Source organism: Argopecten irradians, chromosome 11 (genome assembly GCF_041381155.1).
Source record: "Argopecten irradians isolate NY chromosome 11, Ai_NY, whole genome shotgun sequence".
Lineage (NCBI taxonomy): Eukaryota > Metazoa > Mollusca > Bivalvia > Pectinida > Pectinidae > Argopecten > Argopecten irradians.
Window position 1 is genome coordinate 40,663,102 of NC_091144.1, and position 20,518 is coordinate 40,683,619.

A 20,518-nucleotide genomic window follows, 5' to 3' on the forward strand; every position below is an offset into this window, starting at 1 on the left:
TTCTAACGGTACTACATGAAATACCACAAACGCAGTATAGTTTTTTTTATACACGTTTAAAAAATCCATCTGAAATATAGAAATTCCAATATTTATCTTCATAGTGTATTATATATAGAAATCGAAAGGAGAATACCACATTAAAATATAGAAACAAGCGTCAAGGAAGGAGGAAGGATGTCTGGATCGTTTTATCAAAATATGAAGTCTTTACGTAATTGTATTCAGTATGTATACCTTTTCATCACAGTTAGCTGACATTCTAAGGCGAAATGCGAATTACCTTGATATAACCATGGCCGAATGCTTAGTGGAAACAAATACCGGTAAGTCACCGATTCACGTTACAATAACATATAGAGTACGATCACAAACGTGAGTGTTATTAAGTTTAAAAAAAAATGTGAAGACACTGGTCTAAATTATCCACAGAAAAATCATCTGTTTTTCTTATGGTATTTAGAAGCATTCCACTTCGTTCTGGGAATTTTCTATCTGCAACGTCACTTGTGTATCCCATATCGTGACAAACGAAGTAGAACGCATCTATATAAAATGATTACTGTCATACTTGAAAACCTGATATTGAGGTTATATCAACGTGATACCAAAAAATAAAACCACAAGGACTTTGTTCGTGGGTTGCCAACCATTTCAAATGAGTATTATAAAATATAATATTAAGAGTACCAAATAGAGTTTCAGTAATATACTTTAGCCGTTTTAAAAACGCACCGTGACTGAGACTAATAATTATTAATTATCTCGCTTTGTAACGTGAAATGGGTGTACGTTACGAGTTAATGCTCTACATCACTAAATCTGACCACAGAGTATATTGTTCTATATCAGTGCATTTATAGACAGGTAACAGGAGAACTGTAGAGCTTTCCTGTTACCAACTGAGCTACAGGGACCCTACAATATATATAATACGCTACTCACAAACACCGTGTAACGGAGCGCACATCATCGGTAGGTGTACTTGTGTTAATGTTAGCATTGAGCTCCTGTACGATACACAGTTGTGCAGGTGGGCAGTGTTTAGGGATATGTACTATAAGTATCGTACACGAGCTCAATCAAAACGTCTATCTTTGGATAACAAAACTTGTCTACGCTGTCGGTCCCCTTTTAAATCGACGGGAAATCAACCGGAAGAAAATGCCCTCTATATAATCTCGGTCTCCTATTTGCTTTCAATAAATTAGATAACAATATTATTCAAGACTCTTTTGGACTTCGAGCGTAAATAGAACACGGAAGAAACATACAATCGTAGATAGCCTCTGCATTACATGAATGGCAGGAGTATTTCCGACGAAAAAGCTCTGTTTCGGGTAAGCGGTAACTCCTGTGTGGAGGTAGAAAAAGGGAAAAAGGCGACCATGGAAACGAAACTATGGGCATGTAAACTTCCGGTATGCCCTGCCATTCCATGCGTCAAGTGTCATTTTCATCATTCCGATTGTAAATATTATCCTTGTGGGTTTGAAGGATCCTAGGTCCCAGCAGCATTGATATATTAATCGCAGGAAAGATATATAGCATATGTAGTTTGTACCAAAATAACAATCGGATAGGATTATGAAGTGTCCGTTTGCTTAATCTGTAAATGACGTCAATGACTTTATGGTAACGTTAGAGAGAATTTGACCTTACATATGACTTCTCTGAATCTATATAATACTATTGTGATATCTTAATCTATTTTACGAACTTTATTGCTGACATGAATATAGGTCGATGAACCATAACAGAATATTTACAAATGTTATCTTAGGTAGACTGCATGACTACATGCTCAAGAAACGGGTACACGGGTATCGGTAGAGCGCCTTCGGGTATTTTCGGCCGTCTGCTTTTTTCAATTCACAGACATATTAATAACTTTTTGACCCAAATTAAAACAAACATTAACCGACAGATCTCGTTTTATTATTTTCTTTATAACCATATTATGTACCGAACTTCATCATTAATCAGTGTATAGTACTGATGTCAATCCATATATTTCATATACGTCCGAGAAGGAGACGGTAGAGGAATGTGTCGAAAAAATTGTGGACTTTGTGACAGATAAACTCAGTGTTTCGCTCAAGAAGGAGGAAATTAACATAGCCCATAGACTTGGAGGTTTTAATCGCCCTAAACCGAGGAACGTCATCGTGAAATTTACCACAAGGAGGAAGAAGCACGAGATCATACGCGCGCGCAGAAAACTTAGAGACAAAGGATATGTCATTGTGGAGGACCTTACGCGCGATAATCAACGTGTTTTGAAGGACCGCTTTTAAGTTGGAGTGTGTTAAAAACACTTACAGTGTGGACGGAAAAACTTTTTCGCGATTCTGACGAATGGAAAGAAACGAAGACTCTTTATTGACACGCCGTTAGAGTCTAGGTATCTTATGCATGACGAAAATTTTCGAAGATGGTAGTTCATTACCTCATTTATACATGTACATTGATATGTACATTGTATGTACTGATACTAGAACGGTTGGTAAGGACATAAGGCACATCGACTTGCCACCAACCTGTGTATAAACTCTTGTGTATATATAGTTGTTTCCTTTTGTGTTCAATATTGTGTTTCTAAGACACGATATACTTTTCATAATGATAAATCGTACTAAATCAAAATTGCGAACCTAAAATAGACATCGCTTTCAGAATCCGGATCACTAAGCTACCGTAGTCCCGATCGACATTTATGATTGCATTATGGTCTTCCGGTCAAGCTTTCACTCCATTTACGTTTTTCGTTTGCGTTTTTCGTTTTGCGTTTAGCGCTTGACGAAACGCGTTTTTCGTTTTACGCTATTCGTTTTTCGTTTGCGTTTTTCGTTTTTCGTTTGCGTTTTCGTTCGTTTTCGTTTAACATTTCGTTTGCGTTTTGCGTTTTCGCGCTCGTTTTCGAGGGGAATGTTAGACGCATTTAGTACTGTAATAAGTGGTGTGTGTGTGATGTGTGTTTGATTCGTATGGATTATATAAACAAACGATAGTTTCCATAACTATGCGGTAAGTGAATATACAATTTACATGTATCTTTATCTATATATTTTATCTCAAACCTACATGCACATGTACGTATTATGGTATTGTGATTTTTTAACTTGCGAGTTATCTTTCTCATTCATATCAGAAACTTTTTAACTTATCTTAATAAATACAAATGTATATGTATGTTTCTGATCATATATCATAGATATGCGCTATTCAGGGCAATTCCTTTTCTGTTATAACTACATTGTACATTGTAATACAAAGTGGTTATTCTCTGAGTCATTGAAGATGAAGTGCTAACATTTTAACCGGAATAAAATTCATTCGTATGTGTTTTTATATACATATAATTGTTAAGAATAACATAAAGGATTTCGGTGGTTGCCTTTTTTTTCTTCTTTTTTTTTACAGTACTGTAACAATTGGATTCTTTAGAAATCCGTAATATAAAAGAATATCTGTCATATTTTATATACTGTCAGTATCTTCATTTTTCCGTAATACTATAAGAGATTACTCTCCTCTAATTAAACTATTTGTGTATAATTTTCGAGAATCGTATTAGTCTTATTTGAGTTGTTTACTGTGCTTAATTGGTGAATGTGACCATCCATATCTGGAAATATGTTAAAAACCGGATTAGAGAATTATTAAGGCTAGTCTTTGTCGGCTAATTTAGATGAATTAAATGATAAGAAAAAAGGATTTAGAGAGGATAAGATCACATAAAATCAAAGGTAGTATTATAAGATCAAGAGTAATGAAATAATACCAAAACTGCAGACTCAAAGTAACAAGGTTTATTAACAAAACAAGAAGATATTTTGGAGGAAGTATGTTCAATTTATAAAACTCTCTATGGTGTTCCGGAAAAATACTGATCTAGAAGATAATATACAAAATGTTAATTTATTAATAAATCTTAATTATAATGAAATGCCTAAGTTATCTCAAGAAGAATATGATCATTTGGAAGGGGAAATCTCATATCAAGAGGCCTTTAAAATTAATGAAAAATAATAAAAGTCCAGGATCAGACGGATTGACTACAGAATTTTTTAAATGTTTCTGGGGGGAAAATTGAGGGGGATTTTATTGTAAGATCAATAAATTTATGCTACCGTTCAGGGCAACTTTCTATCACACAGAGACAAGGAATTATAACTTGCATACCAAAGGCAGATAAACCTAGGCATTTCATTAAAAATTGGAGAACTATATCACTCTTAGACATTGTTTATATGATTGCATCTGGTACTATTGCTAATAGAATAAAAACCGTTCTTAATAAATTATTTAGTGATGATCAAACTCGTTTTATTTCTGTGCGTTATATTGGAGTTAATACTAGATTAATATATGATATTATACATTATACTGAGGAAAATGACATACCAGGCATGCTTTTGATGATTGATTTTGAGAAGGCCTTTGATATCGGTGTCGTGGCTATTTATAGAAAAAGTTCTTCTTTTATTTGGTTTCGGAAATAGTATTTATAAACTCTACATTGTAATGTACAATCTGCTATTAATCAGGGTGGAAATATCTCTTCTTTCTTTGGTTTTGGGAGGGGCTTCCGTCAAGGGGGATCCTATCGCACCATATTTGTGTATTCTTTGTGCTGAAATTTCTGGCTGTAATAAAACTGCGGAATAATAAAAATATATAAAAGGAGTAGAATGTTTGAAAATTTGTACTCTATTTGTCTTTATCCTGTATGCAGATGATACTTTATCATTATACTCGCGACGGTGTTCGGAGGAAATCTTCTAAAAAGTAGATCGCACGTCTTTTATGGGAACTCCTAACGGGGGAATGATTTGCAAAAAAATTTCTGGACTTAAAATTTGAATGTTGATAAACGCATGTGATTTGGATTCGGGTAAGCAAGAAAATATAGTGAAGAATTCTCTTTTTACCGCGAACTTAAAATTACAGTTTGGCGAAGGCAAAAATTTGAATTGCTAGGTATTGGTTTTTTAAGTGGAAATACTCCACGAAATGCCCAAAAATCTTATACTTTGACCAAAAAAACTAGATTCAGGACTATAAATGCGGTTTTATTAATAGTACTAGGAAAATAATATACCTATTATCAAATCCCTTTTACTTATCTCACAATCTCAACCATCTTTTTATATCTCTATTCAGATATAAATTTATAAGCAAACAAAATTCATTATTATTTGACTATTTGTGGAATGGGAAACCTGGACAAAATTAAAAGGGAGACAACTCACACAAAATTATGCAAAATGGAGGATTGAAAATGATATAATACCATAGCTTTTATAAATTATGTTAAACTTACATGGGTAAGAATGGACTTCATCAGACTAAAGAGAAATGGCTCAGATAATTCTAAAAAACATTTTATCCATATATTGATCTTCTTTCAAATTGTGGTTCGGAATAAATAAAGATGTGTGAAAATAAATGTAAAAATAAATTCTTGAGTGATGTTATAGAAGAATCGTGTCTATGTATATAAAAAAATATTAAGCTCAAAATATAACGATGGAAAATCTGTAGAAGGAAACATTTTTGATGGCCTGTTCCATTACAGGCATAATACAGGTGAGATTTAGGTTGGATAGGAAGTTATATTCTTCTATAATAAATAACTTATTTTTCGAGACAAGGTGTCGTGTTTCTTAAATTGACATTGTTAAGAGTTGTTAAGGAAGTTTATTTCTACATAATTCAAGAATTTAATATTATTTTCGCTCGAGTCTTCATTTTCTATAAATTGTGTATTTAATGTTGTTACTAAAATAGTCTAAACGACAGAAGAATTATGTGATTTAATACTCATAGATATAAAAAAAGACAAAAACGCAGATATAATTCATTTAAAAATCGTTTTGCATGCTGTTTCAGATATCGTTAATTTGGAAATACATTATTTTAAGTGAGTTTTATTATTATTCCACGCCCTTACAGATGAGCAATGTCCTTTAAAGAGAAAAATCGAAGTACCCGATGGAAAAAACCATCGACCTCCAGTCGGGTATTTAATGGCTTCACTAAATGGCTTTCAAAACGGACAATCAGAGGAAATATTAATCACTCTTCCATGTCATTCCAAATCATAATTTAAGGGAATATCATTTAAAATGTTATATCAATAAAAATACATGTGCGATCATCAAAAGTTTACTACCTAATTCGCAGCGTAGCCTCAATATTCAAAATATTGTAATTATCAGTTATATGATTACTAATGACAAACTACTTCATATTAATTATTACTTAAAAAAATATAAATTATTCAAAATAACAATATCATTAAATGTAAGCAAGGCGTATCCTGTTAAAATAGAAATAGGAAAAATACTAAAAATTTAAAACGCAGGATTTAAATATGGGGTCCTTTTAGAAAAGGAAATATCAAGTTTCACAATAGCTAGAGCTTCTTGTCTTTCATTACTGAATTGCTTCCTTGACTTAATACAAATGTAGGAGGAGTCAAACTCTTTTATCGATGACTATCTCTCATTGGAGATTTGTGTTCTCAAATATAGAAAATAAATATTTCTTTTTTGACTTATTGTAAAAGTATAAAGTATATTAGTAACAAGCAAGACCTAATAACGATCATGTTTATTTCAAAACATTGTAATATCTGGTTACCATGACCTTACTCATGATGTCCTAAAACCCGGGATATCTGTAAACAAAAAAAATAATGTTTATCGGTCATGATCGCCCAGCAGTGGCCCGAAAAGATTGACAATTTATTGTATGACTGGAATAAGAATGTTTTCCATGCATTGATATTTTACAGAAATGATGTAGACCTGTAATAGGCATCCAACTCGGAGGTTCACTATCACATCCACATTGATGGATAACTTGTGTAACGTGGTGGGATCCTCTGATGTGGAACTGGAATACTGAATAATGTAATGATGAATAACTGAGGTGAGACATCGCACTCATGTATAGTATACACCGTAACCTGAACTCATGACTATCATCCTCGGTCTCAGGTGTTCGTATCGCTCAACTATCGCCTTCCTAACCCCTTGGACCATCGGGGCCGCATTTGTCGTGGTTCTTATAAATATTCGTAAAAACTGCCACATCCATCATGAACAAGCATGTTAAAGTTATCGGCACACATGTGCAGGTCGAGTCGATCACTCTATAGGATAATGAAAACAAAAATGACGCCACTATCTACTTACCTGGTATCCATAATGCATTGCTGTAACTCGTCCAATCGACTACTAAATGAAATGAGGTCACATAGTCATCCATTAATATGTATTCACACTATGCGAAAAAAGCACGTGTTCATGTGATTTCACTTGATTCACTTGTTTCTTTTTGATTCCGGGCAAGTAATTAACCTTGTTGAATTAATTGAAACGTTATTTAGGACTTCGAATAATTAGATATAACATTTTATATAATTATTATTCAAATCACTCATTATGGAAATTATATATTTAAATCAAAACCTGGCCATGCACTGTCACTTGATTGATATCTACAGGCCTTTTGTCTCTTATAGACTATAATATTATGGATATAGGTCTTCTGTATTTTTAACATAAATAATTTCATATCTATAGTGTGTTGGACACATAAATCAGGATAAATCTATTACACAGGTACACGTATGTCAGGCTTCACGTTGCATAGGATCAGGACAGTGGTGTCGCAGACGACTATTATGCAGTGAGAAGTATATCATATCAAACACGTATAATAAACAAGCTTAAACAATGAACATTATTAACAAAATTGAAAGTTATTTAGAAGTTGCGAGTAGTATTAAATTCATTACAAAATATAAAGAACGTACATGTATTTATATATCATCTACGTCCTTGAAATATATAAATAAAGTATACCATATTATACCCGAAGTCCGTTTTGAGACATGAAATTTGATTGCGTACGCCTGATTTGAACAGAGCCAATCAAATGACCAGAATTTGGGTAATGAATTATTCATATCACGGCATATGCGGGCCATGATCCCAGGGGTTTGTATTTCAAAGCGATAGTGCCAGTAACACCTTGGACCGAGTATGGACATATATAGGGCAATCCGTACTTACGAGATTTTCCGTTGGATCCGTATCCCTGGTATATTTACGCCAACACAGCTTGATGAGATACTCACAATATCTGACACCTTTTTTGTATGCAATAATCTGCGTGCCGACACGCAGTCTGTTATTTTGGCAATATGTTAAACCCAAATCTAGCAATATTATCTTTTAATAAGTAGATTATAATTATCTGATATATGCTCAAATTATTAAAATCGATTTAATTTTTTATGTAAACTTTATTAAGTTTAGTTACATCGTTTGGGAAACGAATTATACAACTTAAACAAATCACTTTCGATAGCCCGGATGTAAGCGTATGTGTGGAAGGAAACCTACGTGATCAGGCCGATACCCCGACATGTTTATGTCGTGACTCCTACCCCAGCTTAATCACTACAGCCCCCTATTGTCCAATCGATGATCACATTGTCATTAGAAAAAGTCCTATTAAAGACATTGCGTAATATAGATATATATAAAACTGTACAATAACTATTATGAATATGTGTGTAATTTATTGTTTATTTAGTATAATGTCCCAATAACAACTACTATCAGTTATAATAATGACATGTCAGGTTCAAGTTTGGTGTGAGAATAGACCGAGTAACCGGAGAAACAATCACCTACCTACGGTCAGTTACTAGTAAGTGTTCCCTCCTCCTGTGAGGTTTATACTCGTAATCCAGAGACAGATGCATTGTGACAAAATGTCTGGTCAACATAATCGCTCTATCACAGTCTTGTATACTCCTCCATAACATTGGAATCTGAATGTATACATCTCGGTGCTGCAGTGAAGGGTACAAAATCCAGCACATATCTGGGAAGTTTTCATGAGGTTCCTTGACGATTTTATATTTAAACGTATCCAACCATAAATCTGAATGTGTACAGCTACATTGACATTCCTCACTCATAGACATGAGTAGAGATCGAGCGATAAAGGGAGCTTTGATTGTGAATTAACTTACCTTATCATAAAGCTTGTTCTTCTACAATCATATTTCATGTTATGTACAAAAATATTGCAAATTCCTTCAAAATACTTCACAAAGCTACTTTTTGTACAAAAACTTGACATTTGTTTATAAAATACATGCTGTTCGAAATGAGCGAAATATCCGGAAAAAACCACTTATATATGATTTTTTAGCAGAACATCCCGAATTTTATACCTTTCGTTATGTCTTCATGTATGACCCAAAGTCTTATTTGCTTATGTTATAGGGGATATAGACTAACGACGAAAAGCATGTCAGACCAAGGGGAACTGTACGGAGATTCGTGGATTCTGCACTACCTCCTTGACAGGATGATGGGAAACCAGGAGATGGTGGCTATCAGGAGGAAACTGACACTTGTATTGGAACAGATAGACAATGCAGGTAATGGGGGGAAGACAATTTCTAATATGATTTTACAGGCAGTGAGGCAGAAGGAGTAGGCATGAAAGGTTCGGACAATGATCAAATGTTAATTGACAATGATGTTGTGGTTATATGTCGGGATCAGGACACTAGTACTACACCAGATATTGCTGATAAAACTGTATTTATTATGAGAGATGCCCACAGCCGACCTGGATACGTAAATTTAGAGTTGATCAAAGTGGGACATAGGGTTTGTAAACATTTGAGTGAATCAATCGTTCCTGTAAGGGATTTAAATTTCATATCCAGTGAGATGTATAGGCGGTCATTTACAGATGAGTATAGTAATCTGTACCAGATTACGTTGGGTGCATCTGGACCAGCTACTACCTTGGCCAATGAACAAACTAGGACAGGTTGTGATACGGACATTGTCCGTGCATTCATATGTAATAGTTGGCCTAGAGAGGCTGATGAATGGGTTAGTAGACCACGATTACATGAATGGCCAGGTAAATGTTTGATAGATGAAATAGTACAAGGCGGATGCTATCTGGTCCCTGTAGGAGACAAAACATCACCCGACTCATTCCTTCAGTGGAGAATTTCTTTCGTAACTGCGGAACGCAAACTCATTCATTCTATCGGCCATGTCCAGTTCCAGGTGTATTGTCTTATCAAGTATCTTAAAAAACAGATATCTACCAGTTTAAAACAGATATATGGGGATGCAGATATCGTATCATCGTATGTAATCAAAACAGTTTTATTCTATGCTTTAGAATTTACACCGTTATCTTTTTGGCAAGAAAAAAACATATTTTTATGTCTCATGCTGTGTTTGAATATTCTAATCACTTGGGTGAATGCAGCATACTGCCCTAATTACTTTATCAATACAAACAACATGTTCCTAGGAAAGGTCCGTGGCCAAAATCAACAAGATCTTCTTCATTTCCTCGAAGATCTACACAATATGACTTGGGGGTGTCTGTCAATAGGAACATTCTTCAAACCATCAATAGGAGATTATATTCGCCGTGTAAAACATGGAGCCTGGGAATTAGTACTAGCTACACCAGCTCGGTTAGAAAGAGAATCTGATTTGACAATCATCCAGAAAACCATGACCATCACTGTAACATCGACACATCCTAAACTATTCAAATATCTTAGTAATCTCCTCTGTAAATCAGAATCGGACATGGATGAGTATGTCGCTTATTACCATATGACCAACGCATTATCCTGTAAAGGAATGGAAACATTTGAAAAGCAATCGCCTTCCAGAGGAAATAAAGATAAATACAACTGCCTTAGGAAATCTAAGAAAACTATGACACCATTTGCCTCAGTGTGTTCTAGTCCTGGTCTACTGACGTTAGCTAAGTATCACTATCAGACTGGGAATTACAACAAAACACTGGAAATGTGTGGACATGTGATCTCGTCATGGAGAGGTTTTTTTTCGGATCATCTTTATGAAGAGGATAAAGACAGGTATGAACATCTCTACTGTGGGCGTGGCTATAACCTTCTATACAAATGTCAACAGGCATTTGTATCATCCGTAAAGTTTTCACGGACATGTCGTCTTATGTGTCCATCCCAGTTGCATCCTGAGCTAGCATTGGTAAGAGGTGATTCTGTGATGATTCCCCCACGACCTTACGCCATATTCCTATCCTTCCTATGCTACCATGACCTTGGTGATACCAGAAGACGTGACGCAGCGCTGACCCAACTCCAGACCGTGAAGCATGACAAGTCTCAGGGAGTGAGTAAATGGTGGATTGTGCACAATATCCTGGGGATCTGTTACGAAATGATCGGGGACAAAGTAAGAGCTCTCCGGGAGTACACGGAATCTCTGGGTGCTAAAGTACCTTCACAGTATATTAACCCTGCCAAGGCCAGGATACAACAGCTGAAACAGACACAATAATTGGAAAAACATTCTCATTTCACCACTTAATCTTTCATGGTTCCTTAACGCAACATATTTGTATTCATTTTTTACACATTAATATACAGACATCATAAACAATTGGCATGTAGACATACGAGTGTTACGTGTACATGGAGATAACAATCAAGGTTATAAGAATTATGTCAATACATCCACATAGATAAAGACATGTATACGTTAAAGCATAAACATGGATATACAAATTATATAGATGAATGTGCAAAGACAACATGGCGGTTTATTTGAAGCATAAATCACCAATTACGTAACATTAAGTACCAAGGAGGTATACTAATTTAACATTCCTATCTGCACACAATATGCGCACTTCTAATTTAAAAACGAACGTAGATGAACATCAAATTTAAGTATGATATATGCAATATATCTAATGTATAACATTATTTTTATTATTAGTCTACTGTATTATATATATATAAATGATGTATGTAAGACAAAACAAAATAACGACATTTTTATATCCTTTTTATATTTCTACATTTGGACATATTTTATTACAAGTGATGTATAAGTATAGAAGTTTATCATTAATCTTATGGTACATGACAGTGTGTTGAGACAAAATTCACAGCTATTTTTAGACTGTGTTAGAGATGCTGTAATGACCCGTAACATTAATAATTAGTATTACATATTATAGAATCGTCATGTACGAGATCTGGAGTGAAATTCTTTATTGAAATTTTAATATGGTCCAAATGATGTGGATTTCTATCAGGTGTAATGATAAATGATGATATTGAACTGTAAAGTACTACTGAAGGTTTTACAGATAATCATCTTGTGTGAACAATGTTATTTTCCTGTATAATCGTAGTCAATGCGTTAATTTTCATATTTAAGCAAATGTCGAGATTTCAACCCTTTAGAATATTACAGAATTCACAATTGAAAGAGAAATGATGAGCTGGTTAGCCACCAATGGTATTGAATGTATATACTTACAGGATTTTTATCTGAATTACTCTTTTTAAATCTACGATTGAGTTAGAATTCGAATTATTTCAAAGATCAATGGTTTGAACAGTTTAGAAAAACTCGAATAACTACGTAGTCGCGGAAAATTTTCCCTGATATGTTCAAGAAGTTGTTACTTACGTGGTTGTATCCTCTGAAGGGTAGTGCATGTTGCAAGATAAATATTTTACTTTAAAGTGTAAATGTTGATCTCGATTTCCACACAGCTATTTATGTGGACAAGAATCGAGATAATAATCTTATTTTGGAAGATTTTATTTGTCAAATGTTGTAATATAATCCTAGCATATTGCTGATATCAAACATAGGTGAAGAGAAAGAGAGACAGACAGACAGAGAGAGAGAGAGAGAGACAGACAGACAGACAGACAGACAGACACACAGACAGACACACAGACAGACAGACACACAGGCAGAGAAACAGACAGACAGACAAACAGACAAACAGAGAAACAGACAGACAGACAGACAGACAGACAGACAGACAGACAGACAGACAGACAGACAGACGGACAGACAAACAGACAGACAGACTAATGAGGAAATAGGATTTGTCAATAATACATTACAATAAGGAATTAGGATAGTACATTAACTTCATTTGTGTAGGCAATCTATTTATGGCTTGTTCTTTACATCCGTTGGGTAGTAGTTTATAAACGAATCAATGCAGATTGGTAAAATATCATGTTTCTAATGCTGATCGCCTAATGCTTAATTCCTTATTTTCTTTTTTTATTTGTAAGACAACAAGAGACTATAAAGTTCCACGACAAAGAACTTTATAGAGGGTTTTCTCCCTTTGTTATTTTTCTCAGTGTTTAAATATCCGACGATTCACCATCACGAAACAATAAGTGTTCTACAGATTGCTCAGCGCTTCAGACGACAATTGATATCTTATAAATATCTTATATCTATTAAATATGAGGTTTTGCATGGCATGTATTAGAGTCGTCTCCCTTCAATTATTGATTTCTTCCATTTTTATAGCAATGTGATCCATATAAATATGTTAACTTCCATTCATCCTCTGAGACTAATCGACATAATGATTATCTTTAATTAGACTTTTAGTAATTACTACATTTGTATTAACTACTTACTGTTGTTTTAATTGCTACACGTGGGTCATGTTCGGATAAGTTCGCGTTTACTCTGATTAGCAACAAAAACAAAAACAAATCCTCAATTATTTTACCATAATTTCGCTAATTTGTTATAAAAAGCCCACTACCTTTCCGAAACGGCTTTTAATTTTTAAAATGGAAATGTGAAAGAGATCGATAGTTTTGTAGCGTCTCAAAAGTTATTAACTTGCCGTTAATACTACACATAACATCTGAACATTTATTAAAAACAGCAAAATGACTCTCCGCTGTTACCATGTTTGGTGTTGTAACCTCATCTTAGGCCATAGTTATATATTCTGATGTTTCTTATCCTTTTTAAGAAATCTTTATGTCTTACTCAGGAAAGGTAGTGGGCCCTTAAGTCTCCTCACATCACGGGACATGAATGGATAACGAAACGCAAAGCATTTGAATTTAAAATAAAATTCATTAACGGTCTGTTGATGACCCGGAACTGTATTGATCAACCCAAAGTTATTTAAGTGTAAAATTTAAACCCATAGAAATGTGCATTGAATGTAAAATGCTGATGATAAAAAAATGTTTACATAAGGTATATAAATAACATATAAATATAAAACATATATAATGTTATGTACGCCTTATTATTGATGTTATTTATGGTTCTCTCTTTATACATTTTCCGTCAGATATGGAAGGAATTGTTTGTTATGTATGTACATTCCTATGTTTTTAATCTCTATTTCCTATTTTGGTGGAGTGGGTGTACGAAGGAATTGACATATCTTTAATGATAACAGAAGTCTAGCTAGATTTCCTACCAAAAAAAAAAGGAAAAAAAAAAACAGAAAATAAAAACTAACAAAAAAAACCCAAAGAAACAACAAAAACCAAACATATCAGCCGTGGTTTATTATATAGATTTTAGATTTGCAATTGCCTCAGTATACATATTAATGCTCCAATTATGGTTACAATTTTATGAGGTGTGTTTCATATTAAGGTTCAATTCATATGTCGGTTTGTGCCTTATTCATTGGTTGAAATTGCCTTTTTCTTCTGTGATACTTAGTATATATTTAGTACATAAATTAGTTTTGTGATCATACCTTGATATTTACCTGCCCTTTGATATGCTATTATACATTACATGTTACTAATTATGTCTGTCATGGCCATGTCCTGCTTGAATTCATTATCTGTTCTAATTACGTAGCGGGTCCTACAGTGCTGTGACTACCCATCTGTTATTTAGCATGTTTATGGAACATGTTTTAATGTCTTGTCAATATAAGATAGGCTACATATAGATATCTGTAAATATGTATTGACATTAACATTATCTTTAAGTAACACACTTCACATAGTTCACATTATTCAACTGTATGTTAATGTTTGAATGTTGAAATCTAATGACATGGACACAATATTCAGTTGGTTTTATATATTCATTGAAGATTGTTCAAGTGTATGTGTAGACTCTAGACCAATAGAAAAAGGTGCTGATCACACAACTTGTAATTTTGTTTTCAGATTTTTACGATAGCATCATAATTATCTTTGGTAAATTTACAAATTTGAAATGAAAAGAACAATTTATTTCAATAGCAACATTTTTGACTAAATATTTTGATTGAACTGGGGCATGGAATTTTTTGTCGTGTCATGTGATTGAACCAATTAATAATACTGTTACTTAACCAATTAGTGAACCAACTTATATTCGAGTTTAATAAGTTCGCAAATTTCACAGGCTAGTAGGAAACGGATATATTGAACTTTCCAGGCAAAGATAAAGTTAACAGTATTGCTATTTGACTCTAAAAATGAAATTGAAATGTCTTTATTCAAAGAACGTCGTCAGTTATGAAAGCATGAAATTAATTATTTTCTTGTACGGTGAATATGTAAAAAGTTTACTTGCTAAACAGATAAAACAGAAAGGATATTTGTTGATTTTGTAACTGAGGAAAATTACCAATTCGTCATCTCGTGTTTTTGATAAAGAAAACATAACACTTGTCAGCGGTGGAGCATCTTTAAAGTTCAATACCATGTTAATCATGTAAGTGATTTATATCAATTCTTAAGTTTACGTCAATAAACGTATACTTATAGTTCATTATCATTACACAATATTTTGGTAGCATTTGCGAATGTGAAAGTATTTTAGAGAATTGTTGATTCATAATACATAATCATAACTTTATGGTAGTTTATTATTCCAGAAATATTTCTATGATATACTGATATCATATTTAATATTGAGAATGATATACAACTAAGCTTGATCTAAAAGCAAATGAGTGCTTTGCAATGGGTTGAAATAATGATACTGCTTTTATTAAACAATATATGAATAAATCAACCATATCAAAAGAAACTCTTTTTAGTTGTCATTAACAAAAGCATATTATTGACATCAACTGATGATATTACTTTTATCTGAAACGTAATTACTAAAACATCTTGTTTAGCTGCTAATTGCAAATTGATGCATGTTACCGTATTTACAATGTCAACTTGCTCATCTTCGATGCTATACATTTCTGGCTGAGCTATTTTTCATAATTTGTAACTGGAAATCTAGAATGTACAGCGATCACTGGTCTAAATGATCGTACAAGAAAACGCTGTTTGCCAATCATGTAATCGTTATTCTAACGGTACTATATAAAATACCACAAATGCAATATAGTTTGTTTATACACGTTTAGAAACATCAAACTTACATATGGAAATTCCAATATTTAACTTCATAGTGTATTATATATACAAACCGATATAAGAATACAAGATCTATACATAGCAACAAGCGTTATCAAACTGACAAAAGGAGAGTGTGTATGAAATTCAAATAACTTTATTTGAAATGTCATATCCAAAACTAATGGACTGTCTAAACCTTCGTTCTTTCGATGGATGACAAATTCGATGACTGATGAATTTCTGAAGGAAATCTTGATCTTTTTATCACCTAATTGTCCCGTTCAGCTTTGTCATAATTATCGTACGACACACATGTAATTACACTGGTGTGTACATACACAAACGACGGGTGACTGGACTCGTCACTGCTATATGGTATATATACAAAATTGATAAATAATGTCAATGAAATAATTAAGGAAAATGAATTCAGATGTATTTTCTAAAGTGATTATTAGTAAGATGAATTATTAATAGTAATTCAAACTTTGATGTTTTATACCAATAAACAATGACAAACCAAACAAAGCAAAGAAATACAAAATACCAGTCTGATAGTTTTATCATGAAACCTTTTTTAGGGTTAATACAGGGTTATCGTATGTTTTGTGCTAATTGTTGCGTAAATCTCACTTCACTTTTTCTGTGAAAAAACAATCACACCGTAAAGTTTAAACAGCTTATTTTTAATGTGTGATTAAATGATGTGTGTTGCGCAGTCAAGTAAATTTTAAAAATGAAAATAGATAAAACTAAAAGACTACTTAGGGGAGACTTTAAGTTGTACATTGCTAAAATATAATCAGTAAAGTTTGGTACCAGTATTAATTAAAATCACTGACTTAGTAATCACAATAATAATTAATATTAAACAGTCCAGGTATATGCAGTTTTTACATATTAGAGTGAAATAAAATTGTTACTCAAACTGACACAGGCACTGATCATGAATGCAAGCATTCCAATTTCAGGTTGATAGTATAAAACTGTCATAAAAAGGAAATAAAAAATAAAATACTGTAATAGCTATTAGTCTTAGTCTAAGACTTATGTATACTTAGATATTGAAATGTCGATTCCAAATTAATTACAATTACCATAGTAACTTCATGGATTTATTCAGAGTATTCATATAACATACATTGGTATAGAAAACAAACTTTGACTTTTAATTTTGATTTTGATCTATCCAGTCAAGTTGCCTCCCTTTACTGAGAGAGTGACACGAAGGGAGATAGACATCAGATGATTTTATTTGTGTCCAATGCGTAATAAAACATAATTAACCAAATACATACATACCAGTATGATTTTATTTGTGTCCAATGCGTAATAAAACATAATTAACCAAATACATACATACCAGTATATCACCGTATACAAATATGTCCAGCCATTGTCTGTAAATGAATAAAACTAAAAAACAAGTTTTAGGTTGGAGATTTTAAGTTGTACGTTGCTAAAATAGATCAGCAATCAGCAATCTTCTGGGGAGAGCATTCTTCATTTGAGCATTTGATTTCTAAGAGTCCATGTCCCAATGAATGACATATTCTACAAATGCAGTACACAAGACCATCTGGGCTTGCTCCCAAAAAGGGATATGTTGGCTTTACCGATAATCCAAATTCCTCGACTTGGATGTCAGGGTGGTTTTTTCCCATGTACCTTACATATGTTTTCGTTGCAGGTTGTTCATGTGTTCTCCCATACCTTGTGTATTCATTGTCTTGGAAGGTGTAATCAAAGAGTTTGTTCATCAAACCTTCTGGATTATTGAAACTTTTTCTCTTCATTACATACCCAAAGATTGAGGTAGAAATGCGGTCTTATCTTGTTTTTTTCCATAAGGAACTTTCAGACTATTTTCTTGTAGGTTGTTCAATAAAACACATTCATCCTCGGTGACACAACGATTATCAAAATAGCTCTAAAATGTTCCCTGGTTATATTGACATCTGATCAACTCTGAACAGGTAAGAAATTAAATAAACCATAAGTAAATCAACTAAATTATCACAATCAAGTTTTGCAAGTCATACAGTTTTACTGGGACACCGGTATCTTCTGAAAACTTTTCAAATTAATGTATTCTTATTTGGACTTGTTCAGCTTTTTGGGGGCTAACTTTCTTTTCCTGGGGTTGTTTCATTTACAGTTCTGGGAAGTAGGAGCAAGCTTACCCTCAGATGATTTCTTTGAGATATCTGCCACAGCGTATATCAATGCAGAAGTATCCTTATTAGCCTCTTCCTCCCTGAAAATAAAAAGAAATATGGTAATCATATAGCATATAAATCAAAACAAATGTGCTAGTGCGCAGAACATTTTTAAAAATTGAACATCCTGCCTAACTTGAGGAATAAGGGAAGGAAAGTCAAATAATCAAGGCAGGTGATGTATGCAGATGTATCAAGGAAATATGTAAGAATCTAAGAATTTAAACCTTAGGGTGTTGTTCAAACTACATAGACAATTCATACCTAGCCTTATTCATTTGTTAGTTAGTCTGGATCGTTCAATCTCGTTTTATTAAACAAAATACCTATTCATTCTCTTTGAAACATTTCAGGTACGTTAGGATGCAAAACGTGTTCTCACCCAAAATACACTGGTTTACAAATATTTTTACGTCAAATAGCACAATAGAGTCGTGTATTCTGTAGAACATGCACATTGATAAAACTAGAAAATGTTCATTTTTAACTCGTGATATAATATGTGCAAATTAATACCCACCCATTTCTGGCAGTTCAGAAGTGCTTTATAGCTAAATTAAAAGTATGGATGGTGGGGGAGATGTCATTAGAAATAAAATTAGTCGTAACCATGCTCAAATGGTATGTCACATTTAAATGAGCAGTCTACATATGCTAATGAATACTAATCTTCATATTCATTTATCGGTCATAAATGATAGTAAATAGTTTCACCGATATCGAGTACATAAGCCATTGTAGAACTTCCCGTTCATAAATTGTCCTCAATACATATAACCCTGAGATAGAGCTCAAAATGTAGAAATTCATATGGATACTCACTGAAGAATTAAGGACTAAAAGTCTAAGTTGGACATGCTGTTATATTTAGACAATGTTTGATGAGTACAGGTGATATTAAGAAAAAAGGTATCATGCATACTATATTATTGATAAATGCAGCAGGTTCAAAAATGGCTATATATCATTCTAACTTCCCTTAATCAAAGAGGAAGCTAATCAATTATCTTCCTTTATTAGCCCACCATCATCAGATGGTGGGCTATTCAAGTCGCCTTTCGTCCGTGGTCCGTGGTCCGTCCGTCCGTCCGTCGTCCGTCCGTCCGTCCGTTAACAATTCTTGTTACCGCTATTTCTCAGAAAGTACTAAAGGGATCTTTTTCATATTTCATATGTAGGTTTCCCTAGGGCCCTAGTTGTGCATATTACATTTTGGGACCGATTGGTCAACAAGATGGCCGCCAGGCAGCCATTTTGGATTTTTATAGTTAAAGTTTGTTACCGCTATTTCTCAGAAAGTACTGAAGGGATCTTTCTCAAATTTCATATGTAGGTTTCCCTAGGACCCTAGTTGTGCATATTGCATTTTGGGATCGATGGGTCAACAAGTTGGCCGCCAGGCAGCCATCTTGGATTTTAATAGTTGAAGTTTGTTACCGCTATTTCTCAGAAAGAACTGGAGGGATCTTTCTCAAATTTGATATGTTGGTTCCTCTAGGACCTTCGTTGTGCATAATGCATTTTGGGACCAATCGGTTAATAAGATGGCCGACCGGCGGCCATCTTGGATTTTGATAGTTGAAGTTTGTTACTGCTATTTCTCAGAAAGTAAGGAAAGGATCTTTTTCAAATTTCATATGCAGTATGTAGTCAAAGTTTGAAAAGCAGAGAAAAGATCCATCTTTCCATTGTCAGACATAGATCATTCTTTGGTGGGCGCCAAGATCCCTCTGGGATCTCTTGTGATAATTGAGTTTGTTACCGCTATTTCTCAGAAAGTACTGAAGGGATCTGTCTCAAATTTCATTAGTAGGTTCCCCTAGGACCTTCGTTTTGTGCATAATGCATTTTAGGACCAATCGGTTAACGAGATGGCCTAAACTTAGCCATCTTTGAATTTGATAGTTGAAGTTTGTTACTGCGATATATCTCAGAAAGTAAGGAAGGGATCTTTCTCAAATTTCATATGTAGTATGTAGTAAAAGTTTGAAAAGCAGAGAAAAGATCCATCTTTCCATTGTCAGACATAGATCATTCTTTGGTGGGCGCCAAGATCCCTCTGGGATCTCTT

At 33.7% G+C, this 20,518-nt stretch overlaps 1 protein-coding gene across 1 annotated transcript; it reads left to right on the forward strand.

The window, feature by feature from the left end:
- The first annotated feature begins 154 nt into the window (after positions 1 to 154).
- Positions 155 to 14,416, forward strand: LOC138335574 (uncharacterized). The gene is given in 3 exon segments (XM_069284735.1): positions 155 to 326; positions 9,315 to 9,502; positions 9,505 to 14,416. Coding segments are annotated over 3 exon segments (2,109 nt in total). The 5' UTR covers positions 155 to 303; the 3' UTR covers positions 11,403 to 14,416.
- Positions 14,417 to 20,518: the final 6,102 nt, after the last annotated feature.